The sequence below is a fragment of the Balaenoptera acutorostrata genome, chromosome 7 (genome assembly GCF_949987535.1).
Source record: "Balaenoptera acutorostrata chromosome 7, mBalAcu1.1, whole genome shotgun sequence".
In the NCBI taxonomy this organism is placed as follows: domain Eukaryota; kingdom Metazoa; phylum Chordata; class Mammalia; order Artiodactyla; family Balaenopteridae; genus Balaenoptera; species Balaenoptera acutorostrata.
In genome coordinates, this window is record NC_080070.1 from 115553084 (window position 1) to 115566644 (window position 13561).

The 13561-nt window shown below is 45.4% G+C and overlaps 1 protein-coding gene across 2 annotated transcripts in view; it reads left to right on the plus strand.

The window, feature by feature from the left end:
• The window catches only part of DDC (dopa decarboxylase), an 82485-nt gene that overhangs the window by 34145 nt on the left and 34779 nt on the right, over positions 1-13561 (plus strand). For both annotated transcript variants that reach the window (XM_007178347.2, XM_007178348.3), the window contains exons 5-6: positions 3436-3570; positions 5387-5530. In XM_007178347.2, coding sequence (XP_007178409.1) covers positions 3436-3570; positions 5387-5530 — 279 coding nt within the window. The remainder of the gene's footprint in view (positions 1-3435; positions 3571-5386; positions 5531-13561) is intronic.

A 13561-nucleotide genomic window follows, 5' to 3' on the forward strand; every position in this document is an offset into this window, starting at 1 on the left:
TGAATTCTCTTAGCTTTTGCTTGTCTGTAAAGCTTTTGATTTCTCCGTCGAATCTGAATGAGATACTTGCTCGGTACAGTAATCTTGGTTGTAGGTTTTTCTCTTTCATCACTTTAAGTATATCCTGCCACTCCCTTCTGGCCTGCAGACTTTCTGCTGAAAAATCAGCTGATAACCTTATAGGGATTCCTTTGTGTGTTATTTTTTGTTTTTCCCTTCCTGCTTTTACTATTTTTTCTTTGAATTTAATTTTTATTAGTTTGATTAATATGTGTCTTTGTGTGTTTCTCCAAGGGTTTATCCTGTATGGGACCCTCTGTGCTTCCAGGACTTGGGTGACTATTTCCTTTCCCATGTTAGGGAAGTTTTCCACTATAATACTTCAAATATTTTCTCAGACCCTTTTTTTTTTTCTCTTCTTCTTCTGGGACCTCTATAATCTGAATGTTGGTGCATTTAGTATTGTCCGAGAGGTATCTGAGATTGTCTTCAATTTTTTTCATTCTTTTTTCTTTATTCTGCTCCTTGGAAGTTATTTCTGCCATTTTGTCTTCCAGCTCACTTATTCGTTCTTCTGCCTCAGTTATTCTGTTATTGATTCCTTCTAGTGTATTTTTTCATTTCAGTTATTGTGTTGTTCATCTCTGTTTGTTTGTTCTTTAGTTCTTCTAGATCTTTGTTAAACATTTCCTGTATTTTCTCAATCCATGCCTCCATTCTATTTCTGAGATTCTGGGTCATCTTTACTATCATTACTCTGAATTCTTTTTCAGGTAGATTGCCTATTTCATCTTCATTTTTTTGGTCTTGTAGGTTTTTACCTTGCTCCTTCATCTGTGACATATTTTTTTCTGTCTCATTTTTTTTCCCTTTTTTTTTATGAGTGGGGTTGTGTTCCTGTCTTACTGGTTGGTTGGCCTGAGGCTTCCAACGCTGAATTTTGTAGGCTGTTGGGTAGAGCTGGGTCTTGGTGCTGAGATGAGGACCTCATGGAGACCGCACTCTGATGGGGTCTGAGGTTCCCTTTTAGTCCAGTGGTTTGGACTCGGAGCTCCCACCACAGGAGCTTCAGCCCGACCCCTGGCTTGTGAACCAAGATCCCACAAGCTGTGCAAGGGTGGCCAAAAAAGAAAAAAGAGAGAGGAGAATGATAACAAAGTAAAACATAAAATTAGACTAGGAAACTAATAGGTATGTTAGAAAAAAATAAAAATAAAAATATAGATGAAACAACAACTGAAGGTAAACCAGAACCACAGTAGTTAAAAAAAAGAGGAGAATAAAAGGTGGAAAAGGCCTTGGCTCTGGAGGGTGGGGCCTAAGCAAGGGTGAGGTTTGGGCAGTGGGCGGGGCCTATGCTTAGGACCCACAGGGCTGGAAAAGGCCGGGGGATGGGGGCTTAAGCTCAACAGAACAGAAGGGGCCCAGGCCTGCCTCCAGCCTCTGGTCTCAGAGGGCGGGGGACCCCACCTGGGAGCCCAGCAGGCTTCCTGGGTTCGAGTGGACATGGCAATCACCCTCCGCTCCTGCTCCTCTGGTCCTGGAGGGCCCCTCCCGCCTGCCTCTCCTCATCTCCCTGGCCTCTCTCCTATGCCCCCAGGACCCACATGACCTGGAGGGGGCTTTGGAGGGCGGGGGACCAGCCTGGAGCTCAGCAGGCTCCCTGAGCCCGAGAGGGTGGGGCAAATGCACTCGGCTCCTCTCCCCCTCCTCCCAGTGGCCCCTCCCACCTGCCTCTCCTGTTCTCTCCTGGCCTCCCTCCTATGTCCCCAGGACCAACCCAGCCCGGAGGGGACCTCTGAGGGTGTAGGACCTGGTCCGAGAGCCAGGCAGACTTCCCCAGCCGATTGGGCAGGGAAAAAGCTGGGTGCACTCCCCCCTGATCTGAGCCCCCCGAGGGTCCCTCCAGGCATGGGAACCCCTCCCCCCTCTCAGCCACCCCTCAGGGGCACTGGTCCTGTCCAGCCTCCACTTCTCCTCCCCCCTCAGTCCCCCTACATCCTACTGGTTCCCTTGGGGGTTCTGCCCATCTCCTTGGGCGTCGGGGTCCCCCACCACCGTCCAGCAGCCACCCTAGTTGTGGGGAGACGTGAATTCTGTGTCTTCCCACACCGCCATCTTGACTCCGCCCCCCCCTAAAATCTTATAAATCTTCTCATAGTCAACAAAACTCTACCTTTTAAATTTTTTCTTTCTAATGGTAATACTGTTCAGCTCCTGGTTTCTTCCAGGATTTACTAAGATTCCGTGATCATAAGCAGGGGGAACAGGAAAGTTGATTATAAATGTGGGGAGGTTCCTGCCCGGCAGATGTGGGCTCACTCCTAACCATGCCACTCCCTAGCTGCTGATTTGGGGCAAGTTACCCTCTCTGAGCATAGGTTTCCCACCCTAAGATGATAAAATTTAAAAATGGGATTATTTTGCAAATGAGATGGGCTAACACGATGGGTGCAGAATCCATATTCTCTTTCACCTCCTCCCACCCTCAGAAGAGTCAATTTTGCATCCTTCTTGACTACTTTGCCAAAATAAGTTGCCGACATTTGTTGTGTTAGCTTGCTAAGGCTACCACAACAAACAACCACAGACGGGGCGGCTTAAACAACAGACATTGATTGTCTCACAGTCCGGAGGCTGGACGTCTGAGGTTGAGGTGGCAACAGGGCTGGTCTCCCGGAGGCCTCTGCCCTTGGCTGGCAGGCGGGCATCTCCTCCCTGTGTCCTCATGCGACCTCTCCTGTGTGCGTGTGTGTGTGTGTGTGTGTGTGTGTGCGGCCTCAGCTCCTCTTCTTACAAGGACATCAGCCAGGCTGGATCAGGGGCCCTCTAAAGGGCTCATTTTAACTTAGTGATCCCTTTACAGGTCTCCAAATATGGTCATGTCCTGAGGTACTAGGAGTTAGGGCTTCAACGTATGAAATTTGGTGGGACACACTTCAGCCCGTACCATTAGTGACTGAGGAAAATCCTGCAAGGCAATTTTTGAGTCTCAAAGAAGAGGAATCCCATTTATAGAAACATACAGATTTATCTGTCCAAGTTGCTGTGCACACAGAGCTGGGCTGAGAGCTGTGCCCTGGGCCCCATCTCCTCCTCCTCTGGGGCAAATGGACCAGCATCTCCTGGCTAGACCAGGAGGCGTCCGTGGGAAAGTGCCTGTGAAGTGGGCTCGGTGACCCCTGGTACGCGCTGAGCGCTCAGACATGCTGGAGGTTATCTTATGAAAAACAGACAAAGCAACGTTGAATTGATAATAAGAGCTGCAGTGGCAGTCACAGGTGTGCAGCCTTTTCCCGTTGAAAGGAGAGTGAACTTGGCAATTTCAGATGCATCTTTTAAGAAAATATGGGGACCCAAAATTGCATCTCCCAAGTTTAGAGATGATTCCCTGGCTGCACTTGGAAGCTCATTTCGACCTTTTCTTTGATTTAGGGAAGTGCCAGTGAAGCCACCCTGGTGGCCCTGCTGGCCGCTCGGACCAAAGTGACACGATGTCTGCAGGCTGCCTCCCCGGGGCTGACACAGGCCACCATCATGGAGAAGCTGGTGGCCTACGCATCTGACCAGGTGGGTGTGGTTTCCCGGAGCCCCATCGAGCCTCACAGGGCAGAATGGTTAGTGTGGTATCAAGTCAAAACCCAACCAAGCCGTGCAGCATCATTTCCAATCCAAGAACAGTTCCCCAGGGAGACCTGTGCTAAAGAAAAGGTGTGGGCTGCAGGTGGGAACTTAGTAGATCAAGTTGAAAAGAACATAAATGTACCATGAGGTCACCGTGACCCCACTTGCACCTGCTCGTGTTGAGGTCATCTGGCTGCCTTCAGAGCAGGGCTGTGGAGACACATGTGGGACGTGGGCTCAGAGACCTGGGCTCACATCCCAGCTCTGCTATTTTAAATTCTGTGTTCTCAGGCTCATCACGTCAGTTCTCTGAGCCATTATTTTTAACCATCAAACAGGGACAAAAGCTCCTGTCCCCTGATACTGCTGCTCTGCCAGCTGGTGGCTAAAGTAAGGTGAAGGATACAGCGGTGCTTTGTAAGGTTTAGAGAACTCTGCAAATAGGGGCATCTAGCATATGGTCAATTCCAGTGACCAGCCCACTTAAAAAGGTTAAAAACAAAAACAAAACCGAATTGTGTGAGAAGGAACAGGAGGAAAGAGCATTGAGCAGTAGCTCCATGAGTGAAAGTGTAGTCAAGAGGGCACCGAAAAATGGTACCACTGAAGGATTCCGTTCCACAAGGAATAGCTGATTTCGCTCTGCTGACATAATATTTGTAATGAATTTCTTAAGCCAGGCATTTCAACTGTGACAACTTTGTTCTAGTTAATAAATACATGTAGCCTGAAATCAACACAACACCCATATTTTGATGCTTAATCAGGAGTACTGTCTCTCTCTGTGTGTACTATAACTCTAGGCACTAGAGCTCCCTGCACGTGAAAAAAAACTATTCACTTCTATTTCTATCTCCCTGGTTTCCCAGAAAGACACGAGGAGACTTGAAAAAAATGCACCTGTAGGTGCTCAGTGAATCTAGGCTGAGATAAGTTGCTATGAGTGTTAGGGTGTAGCCTTTCCCAATAGGGTTTCCATGAGGGAATTTCGCCCTACAGAAGTGATTTGTGATGATTCTAGATTCTCCCAAGGATGGTGCATGGCTAGTACCATCCTAGGTGATGGCAGTCAGGTGGGTTCCTTACATCCACCGGACGGCCATGGGCTCTAGGATGCAATTCTTCTGCAGCTCTCAGGCAGGTTCCCCGGGAGCAGGGCCTGATGCGGGGCTTTAGGGGTTCACTGTTTATTGAGCGGCGCTCTCCGGGGAATCCTGTAGGAGTTAGGGAAGCAGAATGGGCAGCGAGGGAGCAAGCAAGGATGTGGCTTCTGAGACGGTCGCCGCCTGTCACCTCCTCCCGAATGGAATCTACACTTCAGGAGAGCCTTAGCCCCCGGGAGCACGGGGTCAAGGTGCTGGTTGTAAATTAATAACCTGGCCACCTCACTCCTCACCTGAGGTTAAAGAGGACACAAACCACGAGGAGAACTACTTCCGAGAATTGTCGTACGTTTCACAGACGATTTTAGAGCCTCAGAGGAAAAGAGTAGGAACCGGAGCTTATTAAGTGCCCTTATTAAGGACACATCATTACGTGTCATTATCGCAACTATGCTTTGAAATGGGCATTCACCGCTTCACTGGAATTCAAACCAATGGATGCAAACGCCCCCGGTACTGCCGAGCACTTCTCGCTCTCAGAGTCTGAGTCATTAAACTGGGAAGCGGATTCCTCAGGACCTGAAGCAGCTCCAGGCCGGAAGGCGGGGGGCAGGAGGGCTGTGAACTACTGCAGACTCTACCCCTGCGCTCTCTTGCAGGCACATTCTTCCGTGGAAAGAGCCGGCTTGATTGGTGGAGTGAAATTAAAAGCGATCCCTTCCGATGGCAAGTTTGCCATGCGAGCTTCCGCCCTGCAGGAGGCCCTGGAGAGAGACAAGGCCGCCGGCCTGATTCCATTCTTCGTAAGTTCGCGTGGCTGCACGGGGGTGTCTGGGCCCTGCAGGGGTGGGCCCGCGGTGGCAGGGCCACTTTCCAGGCTGCCGCGGTGGTCACAGGCCAGGTGGTACTCAGGTCAGCCCGCGTCTCCTTGAGGGTGGCTGGAGCAAAACTCCATTTATTTTTCCTTCCACTTGTGTGAATCTCAAAAACGAGTAACACCAGAGAGCCCAGCCTGGAGAATGCTGCTAAGCCGAGAAGTCTTGCTTCTGCTTCCTGTTAAAAATGACACCATAGGGTGGCCCCTTGACGTGGTAGATGCATGGCGGACATCCGAGTGAGCCGAATTAAAAATAAAACACACTTTCCACCTAGATTGGTGTCCTCAGTAGATACTAAGAGGCGTCATTTGCGAGAGGTGTGTTGCAAGTAAGCGGTGACTCATTAAAATACAAATAAATAGGATATAATTAAAATATCTAACTAGCCAAATAGCAGCTAGTTTTCTTGTGCACGGGTGGGCTTTTCCAAGTGGGGAAGAAACAGTTGCTGTTACAACTGGAGGCTGGGAGCTGTCATGCCTGGTGTGGTCATGGTATCAGCCGGTGACTGGACTGGGACGTCAGGTGTGATGGCAGCTGAAAGGCTGTGATTGTGGCACTAGCCCCGTGAGGTCATCTGGCTGCACTTTGGGGTCATCCGGGGAGCTATAAAGAATGCTGATGCCCAGACCCCACTCCAGCCTCCCTGGGGATGGGACCAGGCATTGGAGATGCTTCACAGCAACTTCCAGATTCTCCTGTGTACCCAGGATTCCATGCTCTGAGGCACACCTGCCAGTATCTGGGTATTTCCTAGTTGTAGAGCAGTCTAGGTTCAACAGACTCTAGGGGCCATGTAATAATAACTTCCACTACTTTTTAAGAGTTAATCTTTGAGACAAGCTTTTTTATCCAAAAAATTGTTTTGATCAATTCAAATTTAGCGCCATTTATTGAATATCTAACATGTAGGCTGGGAGAGGCACAGAGGGTATGATTTTATACACAATTTGATCCTGATTCGAGGAATTCCCAGAGGAATCAGGAGCATAAACAAATAATTGTAGAGACATCAACAAGATTCAGACTGTTGAGTTTTAAGATTTCTTTATATATTTTGGATACCAGTGAGGTATCATACCAAGAGGTATGATTTGCAAATGTTTTTTCCAAGTCAGTGACCTGTCTTTCCATTCTCTGAAGTATCTATCACAAAGAATAAGTTTTCATTTTTAATGAAGTCCATCTCATCAATTTTTTTTTTCATGGAATATGTCATTGGTACCTAAAAACTCATCACAAAACCCAAGATGTTCTACATCTTCTCCAATGTTATCTTCTAGGAGTTTTATAGTTTTACATTTTACATTTAGGTTTCTGATCCATTTTGCTCTGGTTTCTGTAAAAGGTGTAATGTCTGTGTCCAGATCCATTTTTTCTTTTGCATGTGGATGTCCAGTTGTTCTAGCACCATTTGTTGAAAAGACTATCCTCTCCCCATTAAACTGCCTTTGCTCCTTTGTCAAAGATCAGGTGACCATATTTGTGTGTTTGTATATATTTGTATTTCTGGGCTCTTTATTCTGTTCCATTGATCTGTTTGTCTATTCTTGCCCCAATTTTACACTGCCTTGAATTGCGGTAGCTTTATAGTAAGACTTGAAGTTGGGTAGTGTCAGTTCTCTGACTTTGTTCTTCTCCCTCAGTGTTGCGTTGGATAGGGAATTCCCTGGTGGTCCAGTGGTTAGAACTCAGCACTTTCACTGCCAGGGCCCAGGGCCCGGTTCAACCCCTGGTTGGGGAACTAAGATCCCGCAAGCCGCGCGGCAAAAAAATATACATATATATTGTGTTGGATATTCTGCGTCTTTTGCTTCTCTTTATAAACTTTAGACTTGGTTTGTCAATAGCCATAACATGATTGCCTGGAATTTTGAATGGAAATTTATAGATCAAGTTAGGAAGTACCAAAATCTTGACAATACTGAATCTTCCTATCCATGTACATGGAATATTTGTCCATTTATTTAGATTTTTTTTTTACTTCTTTCCTCAGAATTTTATAGTTTTCCTCATATAGATCTTACACATATTTTGTTAGATTTTTACCTAAGCATTTCTCTCTCTCTCTCTACCTATCTCTAGTTTGGTGTTAATGTACATGGTATTGTGTTTTTAATTTCAAACGCAAATTTTTCATTGCTGGAATATAAGAAAGCAACTGACTTTTGTATATTATCTTTTATTCTGTATCTTCTTATAATTGTTTATTAGTTTCAGGAGGTTTTGGGTTTGATTTTGATTTTGGGTTTTTTTGGGGGGAGGGGGGAGGATATCTGTATAGACAATCATGTCATCTTCAACCCAAGGTAGTTTCATTTTTCCCTCCCAATCTGTATATCTTTTAGTCCCTTTTCTTGTCTTACTGTAATAGCTAGAATTCCCAGCATCGTGTTGAATAGGAGTGGTGAAAGCAAGTATCCTTGCCTTGTTTCTGATCTTATCAGGAAATCCTGTAGTTTCTCACTGTTAAGTATGCTGTCAGGTTTTTAATAGATGTTCTTTATCAAGTTGAGGAAATTCCACTCTAATCCTAAATTCGCTAAGAATTTTTTATTATAAATGGATGCTGGATTTTGTTAAATACTTTTTCTGTATCTATTGATATGATTGTGTGATTTTTTTTCTTGATTAGCCTTTTGATATGACAGGTTATATTAATTGATTTTCAATGCTGAATCAGTTATGCATACCTGGAACAAATCCCACCTGGTTGTTATTTTTTATATATTATTGAATTCAATTTGCTAATATTTTGTTGAGAATTTTCACATCTATATCCATGAGATATTTGTCTACAGTTCTTTCTTGTAATGTCTTTATCTGATTTTGGAACTAGGGTAAGGCTGGCCTCACAGAATGAGTTAGGGAACATTCCCTTTTCTTCAATTTTCTGGAAGAGATTGTAGAGAATTTGTTTAATTTCTTTTTTTTTAACTGAAATATAGCTGATTTACAGTATTATCTTAGTTTCAGTTGTACAACATAGTGATTCAGCATTTTTACGGGTTATATTCCATTAAAATCTATTACCATATAATGGGTATAATTCCCTGTGTACAATACATCCTTGTTGCTTATCTATTTTATACATAGTAGTTTTCACCTCTTAATCCCCTACCCCTATCCTGCCCCTCCCCGCTTCCCTCTCCCTGCTGGTAACCACTAGTTTGTTTTCTTTTTTTTTGTTTTTAATTAATTGATTTATTTATTTTTGGCTGCATTGGATCTTCGTTGCTGCACGCGGGCTTTCTCTAGTTGCCGCTAGTGGGGACTACTCTTTGTTGCGGTGCCACGGGCTTCTCGTTGCGGTGGCTTCTCTTGTTGCAGAGCACGGGCTCTAGGCGCGTGGGCCTCGGTAGTTGTGGCATGTGGGCTCAGTAGTTGTGGCTCGCGGGCTCTAGAGCGCAGGCTCAGTAGCTGTGGTGCACGGGCTTGGTTGCTCCGCGGCATGTGGGATCTTCCTGGACCAGGGATCGAACCCGTGTCCCCTGCATTGGCAGGCGGATTCTTAACCACTGCACCACCGGGGAAGCCCTAGTTTGTTTTCTATATCTAGTTTAATTCCTTTCTTAAATATTTGGTAGATTTTACCAGTGAACAAAACTGGGCCTGCTGCTTTCTGTTATGGAAGGCTATTAATTTACTGACTTTCTTTCTTTAATAGATAGATATAGGCCATCTTAGTCTGTGCAGGCTGCTATAATAAAATACCACAGACTAGGTGCCTTATGAACAACAGAAATTTATTTCCCACAGTTCTGGAGGAAGGAAGTCTGAGATCAGGGTGCCAGGGTGGGCTCTGGTGAGGACCCTCTCCTGGGTGCAGACGGCTGACTTCTTGCCATGTCCTTATATGGAAGAAGGGGCAAGGGAGCTCTGTGTGGTGTCTCTAACAGAAGCACCAATCCTGTTCTCAAGGGCCCCACCCTCATGAGCTAAGCACCCGCCAAAGGCCCAGCCTCCTAATACAAACAACTCTGGTTTCAAGGGTTTTGCGGAGGTGAGGGGGGCACAGAAATGTTCAAGCCATGGTATAGGCCTATTGGGAGGATCTATTTTTCTTTATGTGAGTTTTTGTAGATTATGTCTTTCAAGGAATTGATCCATTTCATTCAGGTTTCCAAATTTGTGGGCATAAAGTTACTCATAATATTCTTTTACTATCCTTTTACCATCCATGGGATCAGTAGTGATGGTCCTTCTTTTATTTCTAATATTAGTAATTTGTGTCCTCTCTTTTTTCTTAGTTAACCTAGTTAGATGTTTATCAATTTTATCGATCTTTTCAAAGTACCAGCATTTGGTTTCGTTGATTCTCTCTATTGATTTCCTGTTCCTAATTTCATTGATGTCTACTCTAATTCTTATTATTTCTTTTCTTTTAGTTCCTTTGGATGTAATTTGCTCTTTGTTTTCTAGTTTCCTAAGGTGGAAGCTTACATTATAGATTTAAAATGTCCTTTCTTCTCTAGTATATGTATGCCTTTAATGCTATAAATTTCCCTCTAAGCATTATTTTCACTGCATTCCACACATTTTGATAAGTTGTATTTTCATTGAGTTAAAAATATTTTTAAAATTTCTCTTGAGACTTTACCTTTGCCCTATATGGTAATTAAAATCTTTATTATGTTGTCTTTCAAGCCATGAACATGATATGTCTCTCCATTTATTTAAATCTTCTTTAATTTCTTTCATCATATAAGACTGTACATGTTTTGCTAGATTTATACCTACAGAATTATTATTTTTGAACAACTGTAAATGGTACTGAATGTTTAATTTTGATGTCCATGTGTTTATTGTAGCTTGTAGAAATAGAATTAATTTTTGTATGTTGATCTTTTATCCTGTAAGCCTGCTAAACTAGGAGGGTTTTTTTTTAATGGATTTCTTGGGGGTTTTCTATCTAGATAATCATGCTATATGCAAATAGGTACAGTTTTACTTCTTCCTTTCTGACCTGTATGCCTTTTATTTCTTCTTCTTGCCTTTTTGCACTGGATAGAATTTCCAGTACTATTTGTACAGCAGTGATGAGAGTGGGCATTCTTACCTTGTTCCCAATGTTACGTGAAATGTATTTAGTTTTTCACCATTAAGTAAGATGTTATCTTTAGGTTTTTGTAGGTGTTCATTGCCAGGTTAAGAAAGTTTTTCTCTATTCCTAGAGTTCTGAAAATTTTTATCATGAATTAGTGTTGAATTTTGTCAGATGATTTTTCTACATTGATTGACATGGTCATGTGGTTTTCTTCTTTAGTCTGTTAGCAAGGTGGGTTACATTGAATGTCAAATATTAAACCAGCCTTGCATTCTTGGAATAAATCTCACTTGTTCATAGCATGTAATTCCTTTTATATATTGCTGTATTCTAGTTACTAATATCTTTAGGATTTTTGCTTCTCTGTTCATGAGTAATATTGGTTTGTAGTTTTCCTTTTTTATAGTCTTGTTCTGGTTTTGATGTTAGGGTAATACTGGCTTCATACTGGAGAAGTGGTTCCTTCCTCTTCTATTTTTCTAGAAGAGATTGTATAGACTGTACTTTAAACATCTGGTTTTGAATTTAGCACTTTTCTATGTATGGGAAGATGCAAGAGTCTGGGCTTATTGAAACCATTCCTTTGATACGCACCTTAACTATCCAGGCTTTCCTCCATCCTGAATTCCTTCAGAGTGCACAGCTGGGGGAGGCTGCAGTGCTGATGGTTTGATGGCCACAACATCCTTTGTTTACTGATGTGACAGGTGACATTCTTGTCCACACTCTCATAATCTTGTGGTGGGACTTCAGAGGTAGTGCCATGTTTCACTTTGGCTGCTACTCTGTGCCTTTGTGTTTACGAGGACTTTGAAATAAGCATCATTTGTAAGCTCTTCAGGGTGGCCAAGACCTCTGTTGGAACATTTTGTGTGTGTCCTTTAAGAGGCATCTACACTTCCATCGACTACATTTTACGATCCTCATGGTGGGCTCTCAAGCAAAAGGGGACAAGTTCATGGCCTTAGGAGCAGGTGCCAGATATTTCCACTGATTGCATTTCAAAGCTTCTCGTGATGGAATAGGCAACAATTCCATGTTAATTCACTAAGTCATTCACTTGTTTGACAAATGAACACCCTCGACTTACTGGGCCTGTGGGTGCTGAGATTAAGGGGGGGCGCCTCAAGGATCTTATTTGCTAAAGTGGAGACATTAAGGGAACAGTCGTTTGCACCAAGGTGCAGTGTGAGCTGTGTTCGAAGTCCTGTGATTCAGAGCAGAGGGTTTCGCAGCTCATCAGAACCCATAGTCTGACCTGCGTAACGTGCCTGTTTCCTTAGAGCACTTCCTGTACCAGCCCTGGGCATCTGTGGAGAGGCGTGGTCCCTTTCCTCCTGAAATGTTCCTGGAGGGAGACAGATGTATCCCTGATCTTTGTGCCATTTGATGAGGGTTGTGCATGTGGACAAGGGGTAGAGGGTACGATGAGTTTAGTAGGGGGCGTCAGTGAAGCCTTTGCTAAGAGGTAACACGTAAGCCCACTGTCCTGGAGGACGTGCGGGCACGTGCCTGTCTTGTGAAAGAAAACAGTATTGTAAGGCACAGAGATGGGAAAGATCATAGGATACAGGAGGAGATGCAGCTGGTTGTTATCTTAAAGGGGCAGTCAAGGGCCTGTGAAGTTGCAGAGAGAAGCCCCCCCAACCCCGGATCGGGCAGGAGGGTGGCTTGAGCTTTGACGTGTTGCTTGCTTATTCCCATGGAAACGAACGCCTGGTGGTTATCGTTCTGCACATGCGTAACTCTGTGCCCGATCCTGAGTTGCAGACCCTGATGCCTCGATGTCTTAGGGAGCTTGCTGACCCTGGAGGTCTAGCCAGTTTCCGGAGGTCTGAAAGGCAAGGGAGGCTTTCCTAAGCAAACCAGCCACTCGGAGCCCACAAGCCCTGCCCACCTCCTTCATGATTTCGCGAAGAGGCTGCAGCCCCTTCAAAGTCAAGACTTGCCGCTCAGAGCAGGGGTACGTTGGGCAGATTTGAACTGGGAAGTCAGAATGACTGTCCCTCCACAAACTCGCTGTGGCTTGTAATAAATTTCCCTTTCTCATCTCGATGGTTTGCCTTCCTGACTTGATAAGGTCAGACCCGAGGGAAAGGGCGGAGCCTGCGGGGCTTGTATTAGAGCAGATCGGGCCCACGGTGAGGATGGCAGAGGAGGAGGAAGGGAATAGCAGGACCGCCCCGGGCTCTCGGAGATGGGGCGCCCACCCAGGCCCCGCCCATCTCCCCCTGCACAAATGTGATTAGGCCCCGCAGAGCGCCTGAAATCAGGTTAGCACCACTGAGCTGAGCTGGGGTAATCAGAGCCCGGAGCGGAGCAGGTGCTGGGCTTTAAAGCGGTGTCTGAGGATGAGGAGAAGCTGACTCACAGCCACTAGAACACCAAGCACGCAGGCCCCCCCCCACACCCTGCCAGCCTGGAACAGCCTCCCGAGAGCCTGGATCCCGTGCCGCCCACGTGCCGCCCCGGGGAGCCGCAAAGGGCTGGGGTCGCTTGGAAGGGCCTCGGGCACGGTCCAGCGTGCTGCGTTCTCTAGGCAGCAGGACCAGAGTTCACACACCTGGGCTCACCTTGTGGTCTGCTCCTGCCTGCATGTCCCTGGGCCACCCCCCGACCCCGCCACAGGAGACTCACTTAAACCAACTGTAAAGTAGGGGGTCCCTGAAGGCATCCAGCTCAGGAGGGTCGTGATGACCGAATATAATCTCTGCAAATCTCCCAGGCCTGGCTGAGACGTGTTCTCTCCTGAGGCCATTCCTAGGACTGCGCAGCGTTTTCTTGTTGTTTTTACGAAATGCTCCACGCTCAGAACAAAAACGTCAATAACTACATAACAAGCTAAGAATATAGGGTTTATATTAACCAAATCTCATCATAAGAGACAAGCAGTACTAATATTTGGTGGA